The 18,525-nt window shown below is 43.7% G+C and overlaps 1 protein-coding gene across 1 annotated transcript in view; it reads left to right on the forward strand.

The window, feature by feature from the left end:
* The window catches only part of EFNB3 (ephrin B3), a 142,601-nt gene extending 125,233 nt beyond the window's left edge, over positions 1-17,368 (forward strand). Inside the window, exon 5 of the mRNA XM_077470677.1 lies at positions 1,602-17,368. Coding sequence (XP_077326803.1) covers positions 1,602-1,987 — 386 coding nt within the window. The 3' untranslated portion in view covers positions 1,988-17,368. The remainder of the gene's footprint in view (positions 1-1,601) is intronic.
* The last annotated feature ends 1,157 nt before the right edge of the window (positions 17,369-18,525 follow it).

Here is an 18,525-nt window from a genome sequence, read left to right on the forward strand (position 1 = left end):
TCAGATGACATGTTATCCTTGCTTTCTTCAAGTCTTCCAGCTGTTGTAGAATAGCAGTTGAAAAAAGCAACTCATAGAAGCACAGAACACGTCTGTTTATTGTACACAAGGGTCCTTCAGCTGGACAACAGGAAAAATGCTGTACTACAGTGAAGTGTGGGCAGGGGAGGGTTAATAGACACTGCGGATAAATATGGGGTGGAAATAAGTGGGGTGATGGTGGCACAGCGGTTTTCTACAGCACTGTACTGGGAGTCACTGAGCTGTCACTATGAAAGATCTCCTTTAATAAACTCAGCAATTTGGACAGAAGGGAGACAGCGGGGATGAGAGAGGAGAAATGAGACAACATATTACGTCTGGAAGCTCTAGGATGGCTCGGCCCCTCCGCCCCGTCCTCCCGCCACCCTCGGCATCTTGCTGATTTAATGCGTTCCGCCAGTTAAAGTGCAGATTCGATCTTTTTAATTAGACTTAATTAAAGCTGTTTATTTAAATCCGGCTGATATGCCCTGGAGGCAATTGGGACAGAGAGGCGAGTACAATATATGAGCACCGCAGGGGTTCTGCGACCGCACACATGATGCTTATAGGGTGGAGACCAGTGTCACCCTACAGGTGGTGGGTTCAGATTCATAGTTCTCTTCTGTCGATGTCACCCTGCAGGAGGAGGGACATATTCATAATCCTCTTCGATTGGTGTCACCCTGCAAGAGAAGGACAGACTTATAGCCCACTTCTGTCTGTATCACCCTGCAGGAGGAGGACAGACTCATAGCTCCCTTCTGTCTGTATCACCCTGCAGGAGCAGGACAGACTCGTAGCTCCCTCCTGTCTGTATCACCCTGCAGGAGCAGGACAGACTCATAGCTCCCTTCTGTCTGTATCACCCTGCAGGAGGAGGACAGACTCATAGCTCCCTTCTGTATGTATCACCCTGCAGGAGGAGGACAGACTCATAGCTCCCTTCTGTCTGTATCACCCTGCAGGAGGAGGACAGACTCATAGCTCCCTTCTGTCTGTATCACCCTGCAGGAGGAGGACAGACTCATAACTTTCTTTAGGGCACACCCTCCCTGCACGCTACAGATCAGTGGCTGGCAACCAGTGGGCCGCAGCTTAAAGCGGAGTTCTGCTTAAAAAAAAATTAAAAGTCAGCAGCTACAAATACTGCAGCTGCTGACTTTTAATAATCGGACACTTACCTGTCCCAGGGTCCAGCGATGCGGGCGAACGATGCTGTCACACCATGCTCCAACGTGCCCATTCTCCACACCATGCTCCCACAGCTGACAAGAAAAATACACCATGCACGTGCAACTACCTTCTAGCTGCTAGAAAGCAAGCGACTGGCCACTATATGCAGTGCACATTCCACACCAAACTTGGGCAGCCAGAGCAAGGTGGCAGAGAATGGGAGCAGGACGGTACACCCAGTCTATGCCAGGGATTTGCAAGGGAGGGAGCTGCAGTTCTGCATCCTGCCCTGCCCACTGGACAAGCCTTTCCCAGTACTGAATTTGACTTGCAACTTGTATGTGTTTAGGCTTTGTGCCATAGCTAATAGTTTAATTCATACTATGTTTTTCTTCTTGTTCTAGGAGACACATCTGGCAATGCCACCAAGACAGGAGAAAATGGCCCCCTTCCTAATTCTCACGTTCCTCTAGTGGCCGGGGCAGCAGGAGGTGCTGTCCTGCTCCTGTTGGTGTTTGGCGTAGTTGGATGGGCCTGCCACAGACGCCGGCAAGCCAAGCACAGCGACACGCGGCATCCCCCCCTCTCACTGGGCTCCATTACCTCCCCTAAAAGAGGGGGTAACAACAACGGGCACGAGCCTAGCGACATCATCATGCCACTGAGGCCTTCAGAAGGTGGCGCCTTCTGTCCCCACTACGAGAAGGTCAGCGGAGACTATGGACACCCGGTGTACATTGTACAGGACATGGCTAGCCAGAGCCCCGCCAATATCTATTACAAAGTATGAAAGTCCCGCCATCTGCGACTTCTTCTCCTAGTTTATTTTTCCTTTAAATTTTTTGTTCTTTCTTTTTTTTTTTTTTTTTTGATGGAGGCTGGGGGCTCAGAGTAGGAGGGAAGAAGGACATATTCGAAAGTGAAAGTTGCCTGGCCAAGCCCCCTTTGTGTGTGCACTTCACGTCCGCATGCCTTCTTATGTACTCCCTGAGACGCGAAGCACATCGCGATTGGAGACAATGAAGGGCGTAGAGAGCAGACTTGTGCTGCTCCAGACCATTGCCACCAGTGCGGACCCTGAACACAAATCGTTGCACTTGACCAGCAAACAGCATCACTGATCGACAAGGACATGCAAAAAAAGTTGCCAAAAAAACTAAAATGGTTGAACTGCTGCCAATGACGCCAGCATGTTATGGCAGCTCCAAAGGTTTAATAGATAATCAGAGCTCGGTTTTAGGGTGGATGCCTGCTGGTCGAATCACCCTAGCTTGTGATATTTGCTCCTCCTGGCGGTCACCAAGGGTCTCGCTCTTGCTGTTGGTTTTGCCATCACTCAGCCACAGCCAGATCTTGGCAGCAAAACCAATAAGATTTATTCTGCCAGCATCCATCTTTCTCCTTAAAACCAATTTCGAGTGGATCTAGCCTTTAATCCTGAGACAGGGAATAAAGCCAGTAAAGCTGCCCCCATGAACTGCATTGTGCTCCAGTCAACGGCGCCTCGTGCAGGCACAGACGAAAGAACGAAAAGTTAGCTGCCATGGAGACAAAATGGCTGCCACTCTGATTTATGTGGTGTATGTGTGTTTTTTTTTCTTTTGAATTTTTTTTTTTTTTTTTTTTAATCTCCAGCCCAAAGCCTTAAACAATAGCCTATACCATCTCTGCCCCCTTTCCCCTACTGATGTTTGCACAAAAGTCAAGTCATGTTCTTTGAATTTACGACTTCAAACCAAGATTTACCCCTCCTTGATAGACAACATTTGATGTATTCGTCCCTTCTGCCTTGTGAAAATAGGCAAAGGGGCGCCCCGCTGGTTACACTTCTCATTCTGAACCGTCGTTGTTGTCCTGTGTCACTGTTACCCACCGTGAGTTCTTTTTTGTCCTCCTTTTTTTTTTTTTTTGTGTTTCCTCCCACCGTGAGTAAAATCCCAAGCAAAATAACCAGGTTGTATAAGGAGATGAGAAAACAAGAACCCCACGCAGAGAGATTGGGCCCCGACGGTGTGCGCGCTGGGACATGTTAAAATATGGCACCTCGGCTGGGGGCATGGGAGAGAAGAACGGGGATGGTAGGGGGGATGAAGAGGCAGAGAAAACTGAGCGTAATTAAGCTAGGCCTCGTTGCCATGGAGACAGATTGGGACTACTCTCTCCCTTAGCGTCTCCCCCCCCCCTTTTTTTTTTCTCGTGTCTGCCTCTCTCCCTCGCTCTCTCCGCTATGGCATTAAAGTGTCGGTCGCCAGGGAGACAGAGAACGAAAATGAGCGATAAAAAAAACGAAGGGGGGAGATTTCGTTTTTTTTTTTTTTCCTTTTTTTTACGGCTCAACATTAGAAAGATATTTGAAGATGTCAGCTGAACAAGTAAATACACTTGATAAAAGATGGGCCGCGCCGGGTAGGGGGGCCCATTTTTTGACTTGACGACGGTCTCCAACTGCACCGGTCCCAGATGAAATCACAAGTCTGTGAAAAATAAAAAATAAAGGAGCCGGTTTTTGTCTCCCACGCCAACCTGAGCCGCGCAGGCTATTGTTAAAAATATATTAAAGAAAATGTTACATTTGCTCAATAAAGCTTCTTTTGTTTGCGCTCTCATGAACTATTTTGATAGGAAGTGACAGGTCTCCCTCGGATTTTGGTGTCTCGGATCGGTTCTTGCTGCGGGGGGGAGGGGGGATAAGACGGACAGGCTTGAGCCTAAAGCCCTTTTCATTAAAGCCAGTTTTAGATAGGGAATAATCTATTTGATGTAGCCTTCGCCCCTCGATGTATGGGGCCTAATCTCTTGTGCCATTTATAGAATTGCGTTTTTTTAGATTGCTCCTTTCTTTTATTTGTAACGTCGGATGAAGGGAGGCCAGACACGGTGGGTTCTTTGCAAACAACGAACATGTTTGATATGATTGGACAGGTAATAGTTGTCCAGGAAAACCTATATGTAGCATTTGAGAAACTTTTTTCACACGATTTTTACCAGCACCAGCAAAGACGGCATTAGGGCTAAAATCTTTATTCTAAAGTGCGCCAAATGTTTACTCTTACATTCAAATGCTGTTATGATGTACGTTATGAATATGGCAAAATTTACTGAACCTTAGATTTTCCAAGTGAGTCAGTCCAGATGTCATTGGTTGTGAAGGTGCAAGTAAAGGCATTTTCCTAAACGCAATGGAGAATTAGTTGGCAAATTGATCATTGGATATTTTATAAATACGTGTGATCGGGAGCTTGTGAATGGAATATTTTAGCAAGACTATATTTCGCTAATATATGTTGGCCTGATGGTCTTGTTGACCTTGTATTCAAGGATGAGTTCATCCATCATTTATGGTGAGGTTCTGCCCCATCCAAAGCTGAGTAAGTTGGTCTACAAATAGACCAAATCTGGTGAATTAAGACTATGTTACCTTTTCTTTACCTATGAGTAATTTTTCAATTCATTTCAACACTTGGGGAAATAATGAGTTTTAGCAAGCATAGATCGCGAATATATGTTGGCCCAGTGATCTTGTTGGCATTGTGCTCAAGGATGAGTTGATGTCCCCCTCCATCATTTTATGATGAGGTTCTGCCTCATCCAAAGCTGAGTAAGTCAGTCCACAAATATAGCAAATCTGGTGAATTAAGTAGATCTTACCTATCTTTTACCAAATCGCAATTTTTCAAATAATTTCAATGCTTGAGTGCAAGCTTACGATTTGCCCAAAAAAAAATTATATTGTTGCTCATTTCTAAGCCCATCTAGGTCAAAGCTGAGCATACATGTTGGAATTCCTCTCGTTCCCACCATTTCCGCATCCATCCTAAACAGCGAGGATGGATGATCTGCAGTGCGGGCAATTGTATTCTGACAGCTGTTGAAGCCTGCATCTGATTGGATGCAGTTTCGACAAAAATGTTCCAACTCAACAAAAGATGAATTTACTTTTGACAATCTGGATGGTCCCAATAGGGCTACCCATAGAATGAATTTGGACTGTGTTTGGGCAACTCAGTTTTGACCAGGTAGGTCTGACATTCTAGGCACGATCATCCAGTTTGCCATCCCTCTCCCCCATCCTTAACGATTTACCAATCAAAATTTTTTTTTTTTTAGTACGAAAGTCAACCTTAAAATTAAATTTTGAAGTACATGGTGCTGACTTGGCCACCCTTGGCCATGCTGAATGGGCCACAATTTGATAGGTGTTTGACCAACTTTGCAAAGGTCAAGTGTGACCAGCCAGATTCTTGTATGGCCCCTTCTAGGGACAATTGTCCAATATGAAATCTCCCTCCCCCATCTTGACCGATTCATTATTTAAATAAAGTTTTTCCTAGTAAGCTAGTCAACTGAAAAATTGAATTAAACTTCCAACACTCCCAGTTTCTCTGGCCTCTGACTACCTAAATACAGCATATAGCGCCTCAATCTGATGCATGTAAAAATCTTTCAAGACCCATACACTTCTTTGCAGTGTGTTAGCATGCATTCTTTTTTTCATGCCTTGGGGTGTCATTCAAAATTAACGGCATCAGAACGCAGTAATGTACGTTATGTACATTACCGCACATTGCAGCACAGATGTGTAAATGGGCCCCAAGTGTATGAGATGGAGGAAATATTGCAGTCTTCTAAGGGCTTTTTTCATATACATTTTTTTATAAACATCTGAAAAATATCTACAAAATCCCCCTACCAAGTTTTCACTTTTTTGCACGTAGCTTTGATCTGCAGTAATTGGATATTTGAAGGATCACTTCACCCAAGATTAATATTTCAGCCTAGCATGGACATCGCCAAGCTGATTCCCCTGCTGGCTTCTTTTATCTTAGTTAGGAGTCCAGTGACAAGACCTTATCCACTCTCCTTTTTTATGTTAGAATTTAACAGTAGGAAAGAGATTTGGTGGAAACAAAGGGAAGAAAAGCTTTGAAGGCCAGTGACAACATTTCACAAATGGAATCTTGGAGAGCTATGGAAGAATCAGGTCACCAGTTTTGGGTGGACTTGTCTTTTAAAGATGAACTCCAGGTACACAGCTAAATACTCCATTGACATCCATATATTGGAATGGTTCTACCTGCCAAAGATTTGTATTTATGTCCACCTGTTCCTGATAGAGAGCAAAGCCTGGTGACTTGATTTTTCTCTTGTTGCCCAAGTAATGAATATGTGCGGCAGTAAAGAGGATGGACTTTAACACCCAAACATCGTACATATGTGTCCATGGCTAACTAAACTAGGATCAGGCTCCCAGCATAGTGACCAAGCTGTCATAGACCGCTCCCAGCCTCTCATTATGATCCAGAGCCAGCAGAATGGTTTCCAGCTCATGTGTACAAATTGCCACTGCCCCCACCTATAACTGGCCTTTGCAGCAAGGAGCACATGGAAGGGCGACTCATAAAACCAAAGGAAATTTTCGGCTCTACTTACCGACCAGCCTACAACCAACTGAATAAACCTGTCTAACTGTATGGTCAGTGAGTAGAGCTGGGAATTTGCTTTGGTTTCCCGATCATATGACCACTGTGACAGCCAATCACAGTGGTCACATGATCCAGGAAGTCAGGCCCAACTCCCGGGCGAATAAACCCACATAAGGGGACTCCAGGACGGGACAGGAAGGGGTTAAACAAAACAGCATGGTCAACTTCCCTGTGCTCAGGCTGTGGCAACATACTGCTGAGATCACGTCTCTGCCACCTCGACCCGTCAGACTGTACCTTTGTCAGCACATGTGCATGCAGCACATTTGATTGGCTCCAATTGCTGGCCCCCATTCGCTCCTAGTCGAAACGCTGTTGTACAGGAGGCTGAAACCCAAGTCAAATTTTGGTAGGTTCACTTTAATAATGTGTTTTTTTTTTGTAAGCCACTGAATTTACTGTATTCATTTTTTTTTGTATTTTTTATACTTGTCTTGTAGTTCAGCTTTAAATACACCACTGTCTAGCTGCATAAAAATAGCCATAGAATTCCACAGGGCTGCTATGGGGCCTGGGGTAGGAGGGGGCCCCATTTGGGAGGCTGATAAAGAAAAGAAAACTTTAAAGCTGAACCTCAATGGAAAAAATGTATTGCATAGCTGATAATATTATGGTTATTATTTATTTTTATTACTATTGCTCCTTGATTTAGGTATACGTAATGATAAGATTAATGACACATCATGTCAGAGTTGATACCGCCAGCTGCTACAGAGATATAGCTAGGAGGGTCCCATCAAAATGTTGCTTTGGGGCCCCATGATTCGTAATTAAGCCCCTGCCACCGTCAATATAACTAAGCTTAGTAGAACAACTTTTTGCCTGCATGGCTGATTCAGAAAGCCAATTATAGTGCAACGTGGCTATTATCATAGGTCTGAATCCCCTAGGACATTTCCAGAGGATTAGTGGTACAGTTTAAGATCTCCCTAAATGGTGGTCATGCAATTTGTGATTGGCCTCATAAATCAAGGTGTTAAAAAATTGTACTCACAAAAGTGTCACAAATTACTGCAGCTCATTGATTGTCCTGCTAATGAATAACCATCATTAATCGTGACAGTTAAGGGAGACTTGAGGGTAATTTTCTGTTGATGTGACAAAGAAAAATCCCTCTGCAGTTTGAGCCTTAAGTGTGTGTTAGATGGGCCATTCTGGTCTGCCCAAAAATTCCAGTCCAGTAGAAAAACATATTATGAACAGTTTCTAACATGTAGATTAAAAACAGGTTTTGTTGCCTATATTTCCAATTAGGCATAAAGATCCACTACCACTCCAATGCACGTCTATGAAGTGTTGTCCCTAAGTTATCTGGGCTCCCAACTTGGGACTAGGGACTGTGCAGGTCATATAAGTCCTCAATGAATTTAAAGCGGACCTGTTTAAAAAATATCCTATTATGATAAAAATGTGGGTTTTGCCATTGTTGCAATGGTAATGTAAGAGTGCATTGTATTAGTCCTTCTCAATTTTGCCACAGGGCCAAATCTAGGGGGCTACTGAGGTGGGGTGGGCTGTGCACCCCCAGATTTTAGTTGCCCCCCCCAGGTCTCTCTGAGAGTGCATCCACTGATCCATGAGCCAGTCTGATGCAGACAGTTGATGTAAGGGGGCACTCTGAGGACAATCCATGTAAGAGGGGACAATTGATGTAGGGGGGACTCTGCTTGGGACACCTGATGTAAGGGGGCACTTTGATGAGGACACCTGATGTAAGGAGGCACTTTGATGGGGACACCTGATGTGAGGGGGCATTCTGATGGAGACACCTGATATAAGGGGGCACTCTTGATGGGGATACCTGGTGTAAGGGGGCACTCTTGGTGGGGACACTTGATGTAAGCCAGCACTCTGACTGGGATGCTTGATGTAAGGAGACACTCTGATGGGGAAACCTGATGTAAGGGGGCACTCTGATGGGGAAACCTGATGTAAGGAGGCATTCTGATGAGGACATCAGATGTAAGGGAGATTCTGATTGAGACACCTGATGTAAGAAGGCATTCTGCTGAGGACATCTGATGTAAAGGGGACTCTGATTGGGACACCTGATGTAAGCCCTTGTACACACGGTCGGAGATTCCAACAACCAAATCCGTCGGAGTAATTCCGACGGCTTAATCCGGAAGAGGTCTGGAAGTGATGTTGCATACACACGGTCGGACAAAGTTGTCGGAAAATCCGATTGTACATAACGTTATTTCGTTACGACGGGACTATGTTCAGGCTAGTAGCCAATAGCTTTGGTCTAGGAATTTGATCTGAGCATGCATGGCACTTTGTCTGTCGGAGTAGGCTACACATGATCGGAGTATGTCCGATCGGAGCATTTTGTCGAAAATTTTTACCGGCAAGTTGGAAAAGTTGGTCCGTCTGATATTCTGATGGAAACAGTCCGATGGAGACCACACACAGTTGGAATATCCGACAAAACGGTCCGATAGGACACATTCCGTCGGAATCTCCAACCGTGTGTACAAGGGCTCAGGGTTTATTCTGGTGGGGACATCTGATGCAAGAGGGCACTCTTGATGGGATACTTGATGTAAGGAGGCACTTTAATGTTGAAAACTGATGTAAGGGGGCACTCTGATGGGGAAACCTAATGTAAGGAGGCATTCTGATGAGGACATCTGTGTAAGGGGGACTCTGATTGGAACACCTGATGTAAGGGTGCATTCTGGTGGGGACAACTGATGTAAGGGGGTACTCTGATGAGTAGTCATGTTGTAAAGGGGGAATCTGATAGGGACATCTGATACAAGGGGGCACAGGTTCTGTTTAATAGTGTCTCCAAGGTGATGACACGGAGTGATAGACTGTCAGTGGCTCACATACAGTGTTGACATTATGCCCCCAGACTATTTGATTGAACCCCTGATCAGATAGGTTAGATTCGGCCCTGACTAGGGATGAGTTGGGTTTGGTCCAAACCCAGTTAGTCAAACCTACAGGAAACTGTTGCATGGTTGCATCCCCATCAGCCCAATAAGCTGTGGCCAGGGCATTTCACAGGCCACATGTGCACACAAAGGGGCGGAGATGGCCAAATTTGGTCAATGTCATTGACCCAATATGGCTACGTACAGGGGGCAAAAGGACAGAGGACGGGGGGGGGGGCAGTAGGACAAGGGTCAGTAGGGCATAGTACAGCGGGCCAGCTGGGGACTGTACAAGAATTGGTAGGGCAGTGTACAGTGGGTCAACAGGGGAAAACAAAGGAAGTCAGCAGGGCACTGAGGGGCACAACTGAAATCTGGGGGGGGGGGCACAACCCCACCAGCACCCCTTTAGATCCGGTCATGGTAAGGTGTAATATTTTCCTTCCATATGTCCATCCATGCTACCAGTTCAGTATTGCCATCTGCAACGCTCTCAGCTGTGGTCACATGGTCCCCCTCCTCCATGTACAGTGCAGGATTACTACTGTACATGACACTGAAGGACCGCCAGCAGTAGCAGACCTTATCCCTGCACCCTTAGACAAAGCAAGTATTTAACACTTGGAGTGCAGGAGAGGGAGTCACTACAAGGGTAGACTTGTTTAATTTCTGCAGCTTTGCTTTAAGGTTGGATTCACACCTGTGCATTTTGCTTGATACTTTCTCCATTGAAATCATTATTATGTGCATCATATTGCATGTAAACCCATCATGACAAGCATCAATGCATCATGATGTGTGTTGACATTCAATACAAATTGCAGTTGAGACACGCATTGAAAATGGGCGATAGCACAGTTTAACAAGCGCTGACACACAATTTGATTGATTTCATCAGAAAACACATTGGGATGGGGGGATGCAGAGGTGTGAATCCAGTCTAAAGCTACAGCAATGCACCAGAGTCAAGACTCGCTCAAGGCAGCTGAAAAACCCAAGCATGTGTCAGTGCCAAATCCAACAAAATGCAATACAGCGATGGCTGAAATAAGGAAAACATGTTTGGGGCTAATCACTAGACTTTCCAAAGATTTCACAGCACTTAATCCAGGTTTTCTGAGCAAAAAAACCCAACTATTTATAAACTGTTTCCATCATTCAGAGCCTGTTCACACTCTTTGCAATGAAATGTGTTGTGGGTATGCTGCATTAGTGCAGCCCATTCATTAGTGCAGCCCATTCATTAGTGCAGCCCATTTATTACTATATCCCATTCATTACTGCAGCCCATTCATTAATATAGCCCATTCATGGTACACTGTAGTATGCTGTAGCTCAGGTGCATTGATTAGGTGTGTTGGAGTGCCATTCAAACTGAATGGCAATGAACACCTTGTTCTGCAGTGCACTACAGTAAAACAGGCAAGTGCCCTAAGATTAAGTATTGCCTGCAGCAGATTTGCTAAAATGCAGCTTTTGTTAACCTATGAGGTCTCTTCCTCTCCATCCAAGTCAGTGATACTTTTCAGTTTAACAAAGAAATTACTTCTTCCCAATAAATAGAAAGGAATTTTGGCAAAAGTATGGGGTGCTCGGCTCCCAAGCCCTGAACTGGGTCACCCTCATGGAAGATCTGGTGCTGAACACCAGCAGGGGCTCATGCCATGCTCCCCATACTGCATAAATCCACAAAAAAAAAATTGAAAAGCTGGTAACTTTATTTATCCGGATAACATGAACAGAGACTCCTTGTCTGGGACTGCCTCTGCTGACATATTTCACCCAGACCTATATTTAAGCCCAGTCTTGTGGGTAAAACATGTTAGAAGAGGAGGTCCCAGATGGTGACTCTGTTCATGTTGTCCAGATGAATAAAGTTACCAGCGTTTGTCCTTTTTATGGGTTGGTCCTGCTCAGGCCCGTCTCTAAATATGTAAAGACCACCCATCATTCCCACTTTATGGGTTATTCCTACCCAGACCTGTCTCTATTTATGTGAGCACTACCCATCATGCCAGCTTTATGGGTTGGTCTTGCCCAGACCCCAGCTTTAATCATGTAAGGACCACCCATCAAACCCACTTTATAGGTTTGTCCTACCATGACCAGTCTCTAAATATGTAAGGATCACCCACCATACCCACTTTATGGGTTAGTCCTGTCCAGACCTGGGCTCTAAATATGTAGGGACCACCCACCATGTCCACTTTATAGGTTGGTCTTGCCCACACCCCAGCTTTAATCAATTATGCAAGGACCACCCATCAAACCCACTTTATGGGTTTGTTCTACCATGACTAGTCTCTAAATATGTAAGGACCACCCATCATGCCCACTATATGGGTTGTTCTTGCCCAGACCTGGGCTCTAAATATGTAGGGACCACCACCCACCATGTCCACTTTATAGGTTTGTCTTGCCCAGACCCCAGCTTTATTCATGTAAGGACCACCCATCAAACCCACTTAATGGTTTTGTCCTGCCCAGACCTTGGCTCTAAATATGTAGGGACCACACATCATGGCCTCTTTATGGGTTGGTCCTTCCCAGACCTTAGCTGTATGTATTGGTCCTGCCCAGACCCCGGCTGTAAATAGGTAGAGACCACCCACCATGGCCTCTTTATGGGCTGGTCCTGCCCAGACCTCGGCTCTAAATATGTAAGAACCACCCAACATACACACTTTATGGGCTGGCCCTATCCAGACCTTAGCTCTAAATATGTAAGGACCACCCATAATACCCACATTATGGGAGGGTCCTGGCTAGACATCAGCTTTAAATATCACCTACTTGTGGCCCTGATCCCCACCATGTGCAGTAACTCAAATAAGATTGATGCTGTGATCCCGAGACACAGCCAGCATCGGCAGGACAGAGGGCCAAAATGCAGGACTGTCCCAGATGCCATGTGTTTCCTTAATGCTTATAGACTTTGTAGTGATGGGGAGCAGATATTTCAAGCAGTGTTCCACCTTTGTAAGGTATGGTACTCCTTACTCTGGTCAGACAGTGATGTCCCCAACATTGATCAACACGCATAGAGTAAGAACATAACTGGATATCTTGAAAATGAATTGTTAAGGCAGGCCCTTGCATGACACTGACAGATCAAATTTTGACCAGCATTATGCGATTTTATAAAACACAGAATTGCGTCCATATAGGCGTCTGTCATTTAAATACATTTTTATGTTTCCCATGTGGGTTTAGTCACATGCATTGGAAAACAGAAAAAAAAACAGTTTGGCTCCCAGCATGCCATTTAATTTCCCACAGTGCGTTCGTTAAATGCATCACAAGCGATTTTACGTTCACTTCGGATGCCTTTACGACACATTTGCCGAGAGCCCTATTAAATGTGGTCTCATGAGATGACCACGAAACAAAAAAAAAAATAAGATGGAAAACGCGGTGGATTCTTCTTGTGAGTACTAATAAGCTGAAAGAAGAAAACGGGAATTATTTTCTGAAGTGTTACCATGCTGTTAGATCCATCAAAACCACCATCCCCGTGTACGTACCCTTCAAGTGGAATAGCTGATACCGTTTTATTAGCGGCTACATATTACAGCAGATTGTCGCAATTTGCATCACGCTTTTAAAATAACCCCTTTTTATTTCTAGAAAAATGCTTTTCTTCATAGCAGCAGCGTGACCCTTAGGGCTTTTTTTTTTCTGACAGGCGAGGTTGGTGCGTCTATTTGCACTGCATTCAAAATTTAAATAAATTGTGATTTTTGTATTTTTATTTTTTATTACTGTTTGCATTATTTAGGGATTTTAATTTTAAGGCAGAATTTTTTTCTGCTCATGGGATTCGATCGCTAGCACAAATATGTAGAGAAAAAAAAAAAAAAGCAAATTGTGTGAAGTGAGATGAAGAATGCAAGAGTGCACATTAAACTCATTAATCTGAATAAGCCCTGTGGAGCATATATTTGCTGCCTTGTTTAAGCTACTTTGTTTTGCCGTACAGTGCCTATGTATTTGTTTGTAAATCGTTGTTTTGAATGGCAAAATATCGTTTCTTATCCTCCTGGCTTCTTTTATTTCAGTGTTCAGGCAATATTTTTGTGAAAAGTTTTGCTACGTTTTAACTGTCTTTGTGTAAACCTTTTATGTTTTTCTGTTTTAGATTTTCTTTTTTTGTCTTTCATGTTTTTTTCTACTTTTTTTATTTTTTTATTGACTTTTATGTTTTTTTTTGTTTGTTTTTATGTTTTAGCCTTTTTGTTTTTTGTGTGTATGTGTGTGTGTTTATAGCAGTATAAGCTACAATGAAAATGCATAATTTTTAGGTTTATTTTTCTATTTTAGCAAAATAATATAGTCATGCCATCCTGGATCTTACTTCCTAAAAGACTTGAGATTTTTTTTTTTGTTTTTTTTTTGTTTTTAAGCATTAGAGGTTTTCCTTCCTCAGAAGTAAAATAGTCATTTGTAGACGTTGAGTGATTCATGCCATGTAAAAGTTCTTTTGTTGTATCATTTTTGGATTCCAGGAAGAAACTTTAAAAGGTCAGTCTGGGTAAAACTGTTCAGTAATTGGTGGATTGTGGTGGGCTGAGTCATTTGAGAATTTCTTCCATGTCTTGGGGATTCCAGATCTCCCTGTTACAGTTCTTGGCTCTGATCCCCCTACTTGAGGGTGTTCCCACTTTTCCTGTTACATTCACCAAAACATAACGGGCAAACCAGGAGTCCTTGATAATGACACTGGTGGACCTGGAACTCAACCTTTCCCTCAACAGATACAAAAAACTGTTATGGGAATTAACTCTTCAGCATCTACCAAAAACTGAATTATCTCCTTTGGGTGTATTGGCACTTTTAAGTAAGCATTGCATTTTCCCCTGTAAATGTTCTTGATATGATGTTCTTTCTAATACTTCTACCACAAAGACATAATTATTTCACGTAAAGTAGTTGTACTCAAGTGCAGCCAACAATATTGTCTATAGCAGTGGCCTCCAAATTGCGGCCTGTGAGATGCCCTTTTGTTTGCTTTTATCCAGACTTTGGGTTGCTATTTTATTCACTGACTCCAGTGAAGGGCACAATTCCTCCCAAAAACACCAATGAAGGGGCACAATTCCTACCAATTACATTAACAATGGGGCACAATTCCTCCCAATCACACCAACATGGGGCCTAATGACACCAATGATGGGGCACAATTACTCCCAATGATCACAATGATTGGGCACAATTCCTCCCACTGACACCAATGATGGGGGATTGTTGGGACATGTTGTACTCCCGATGGCTACAATCTGGCCCTCCTAAAGTCTAAGGCTGCTTTCACACTGGGGCGAGAGCAGCGTCGGCGGTAAAGCGCCGCTATTTTTAGCGGCGCTTTACCGTCGTTTTAGCGGCGGTGTGCGGGCACTAGCGGGGTGGTTTTAACCCCCGCTAGCGGCCGAAAAGGGGTTAAACCCGCCCGCAAAGCGCCGCTGCAGCGGCGCTTTGCCGGCGGTATTGCCGCGGTGTCCCATTGATTTCAATGGGTAAGAGCGGTATAGGAGCGGTGAATACACCGCTCCTTCACCGCTGCAAAGATGCGGCTAGCAGGACTTTTTTCACCGTCCTGCCAGCGTTAAAGGGGCCGGTTTTTTTCAGGCGTTACACAGGCGCTATTTTTAGCGCCGTAACGCCTGAATACCGCCCCAGTGTGAAAGCAGCCTAAAGGACAATAAACAGGCACTTTATTTAGAAAGAGTTTGGAGACCCATAGTCTATAGCACCAAGAATGAGAGTATCCTAGGAGTACCAGGTGTCATGCGCCTCAGACACTTTTGCATCTTCTGATGACTGGATGGGTTATTTTCAATAATGTTGGCTTCTCCCAGTAACATAGAAACAAGGGTGATCACAGTCGCTTTGTCAAGTAGACCCAAATTATTTGGGGCATACCAGCTTTTTCTACCTGCCTGTCACACAGGCCCTACAGTTGGTGACCATTCCCACCATGGCACCGCCATCTCGTGTGGTTTGATTTCATAAGGAGTAACTAAAAGTCACAGGTCCCTGGCGCCAACTTGGTGCTGTGAGATGCATTATTTTAGGTCTACTAGAGTATCAGGAACATGGATGAGAAAGAGACAGGAATGCGGCTTTCTTCTATACAGAATGCAGATAGCTGCAGGAGTAGTCATAGATGAGCCACCTACCCTTGTGGGCCCCGGAGTAGTTGCATCATCTACATTCTGTAATGTAGATAATTACATCATTTTGTGATTACATCATTGTGTATTTGGGGTGTAACTAGAGCTCTAAGGATACAAGTTCTGGACCGACTCACCACTCTGAGTGGTTGCATACAAATCATGGCAATTTTATGGGTTGGCTACCCCCAAAACTACCCCTAATCAGGGTAGATAAGATCTTTGTGGTCCTGGATTCTAAACAAAGCTTTTCTAAGTTGATATCATTTTGGAGTACAGTGTCTCTAGTCTGTCAAAGTTGTCGAATTCCTGTCCACATTTCCAGTTTTCTTCTCTTTCTGGATGTGGGTCCTTTTTTCAAATGCCTGAAGAAGGGGGAGTCTTTAGTAACCACCAAAACTAGTAGGCTCTTACATTTCCTACATGCTAATAAATGGACATAGAGTTTGGACTTATATATATTTTTTTGTGGTGCTTCTTGTTTATTTACTCCCCAACCATGGTGGCCAGTGTTGTAATATCCATACGTGGATCATCAGCAGTCATTGGCTTGTAGCCCTTAGTAAACCCCTCTGTATCTCTGCTGATTCAGTATGCACCTTGATACAACCTGAGGGTATTTTTTGTGCACATCAGAACTGCCTGGCACTGCTCCTGGATGCCACCCCTCTGCACCCTCCATAGCACAGTTCCACTCCTCATGTAATTCAGACCTTCCTTCCACCCAGTCAGATTTAAGTGGTCTAGGCTACTGTCAATATCAAGGAGTGGGCAAAAAAAAGTAATTTGCCTTTTGAATTCTGTCCAGTTGTCAACAGTAGGAGCTATGCAAACAATAATTAGGGTAAGGGAGATCCAACAAGGCCCCTACCCCAGCCTAATAAGTGCTGAATGCATTGTCTTGATGATAGTTATTCTACTGTTGCACATGCTGTGGGCACACATCCAACTCTTAAACTGGATCCCTAAAGCAGTTTATACCCTAACTAGCCTTACTGGCAAAATGGCTTCTTCTTCTTCTATGTGGTTCGTGTATTTTAGTCTAAAGTCTTTATTTATTTAAGGAATTGCTCTCTCTGTTGCCAGTAGTACCTAAATTCTCCCTTGCCTTCTTCACTTCTCCAGACAACAAAAACCAGTTCTTTGTTTTAGAATTCTTGCTAAGAAAGGCGGAAAAAAAACTGTCTTATTTTGTGCAAATAATCAGGCCCGAGGTGAACTTGGCCTCCTTTCTCCCTTCATGTTTTGTAATCTCAGGCTTTGACACAGATATCTAGGCCGTGTATTCTTATATAATGACCCTTTTGCCTTATTCCCCTTGAAAGCCTACATCGTAACGCCATTCTGTAACATGCATTAAGCTCAGGTCTTTCTTCCGGGGAAACCACCTAGCTTGGCGGAGGTTCAGCCGCTGTCAGACAGATGTCAACCACGTTTTCATTATCTCTCAAAAAAATGGCCGCCCTCACACCAAAACTCATTCAGCCCATCCTTTCCAGCTAATGAAATCGTCCTGAGGTTTGTCATGTGTTCATTATACGAAAGTTGCAGAGACTCCATGATTCCTTATTAAATATTGTATTCATTTGAAAACAGTGTTCTCGTTGCCTTGACATCCGTGAAAACCCCCTTCAGAAAAGAGGAAAAAAAAATGTAAATATTTTACACTTTTTTGTAGAAATTTTTTGGTTAAACAAAAATAGCTTTTTTGTATTATTTTAATTTTAGGATGGGTATCCTTTTTTTAAAAAAAAAAGAGCAAATGTTGTCATTAGAGGTAATTTATGAACTAATTAGATTATTGTTAGCGCCTTGAAATTGTAATTAGCGCAGTGCTCCTTTTCGATGGGGGAAATGTTTTTTTTTGCTTCTTTGTGGAAAAAAATGAATTAAAAGTTTTCTAAAAAGCACTTGTGTGGTCTGTTATTTTAAAGAACAAAAGACCATTGTTTAAAATGGAACTTTACTCATAAAAAAAATTGATAAGAATTAATGTTCTTTAACAAAAGAACATACAACCCACATTAACAATTATGCTAACAAAATAAGTGTGTACTGTAAATTGCCTCTAGTATTGCTTTGGTTTTTTCTTGCTAGAAGTGGCCATTTTGTTGAAGCAGTCATTTCCTTATTGGAACCTTTCTGTCTGGGCCTCAAAAACTGTCACTTTCCTAAATTAAAATATTATTATTATTATAATACACGATTTATATAGCGCCAACAGTTTACACGACGCTTTACAATGTATAGGGGGGACAACACAATTACAGTACAGTTCAATACAAAAGTTACGGGAGGGCCCTGCTCATAGAGCTTACATTCTAAAAGGGAGGGGGTGGTACAAAAGGTAACAGCATATAAAATATAGAATAATAATACCATAATAAAATATGTACATTTCCAGAATTTGATGTCTCTGCTTACATAGAGAGGAGGGCTGACAGGAGGAAAATGGTGAGAGTAGTTCCTCTATATGCAGGCGCCACTCCTATCTAGGTGTACGGGGGGGGGGGGCTACATGTGCCCCCTGGAGCATGGGACCGTGTCTCAATTGCGACCCCTGTAGGTACCCCCTTGCTTGGTGTGGTGGTTGCATTCATTTTCTTTTTCAAAATCTCACTTTCCTTTATTTTCACCAGGTCATCCTGCAAATAACACACGTCCTGTCCCCTGGGTGGCTACACACTCCTCCACTTTATCATAGTTGTCCCCTAGGCTGCTCTCCTGATATGAACTACATACACCTCTGTATCTATTGTCATCATCATTACATGGGGGGGGCAGGGCAATTGGTAG

This window comes from Lithobates pipiens, unplaced genomic scaffold (genome assembly GCF_037356315.1).
Source record: "Lithobates pipiens isolate NorthernLeopardFrog02 unplaced genomic scaffold, aLitPip1_a1.2 Scaffold_8, whole genome shotgun sequence".
NCBI lineage: Eukaryota > Metazoa > Chordata > Amphibia > Anura > Ranidae > Lithobates > Lithobates pipiens.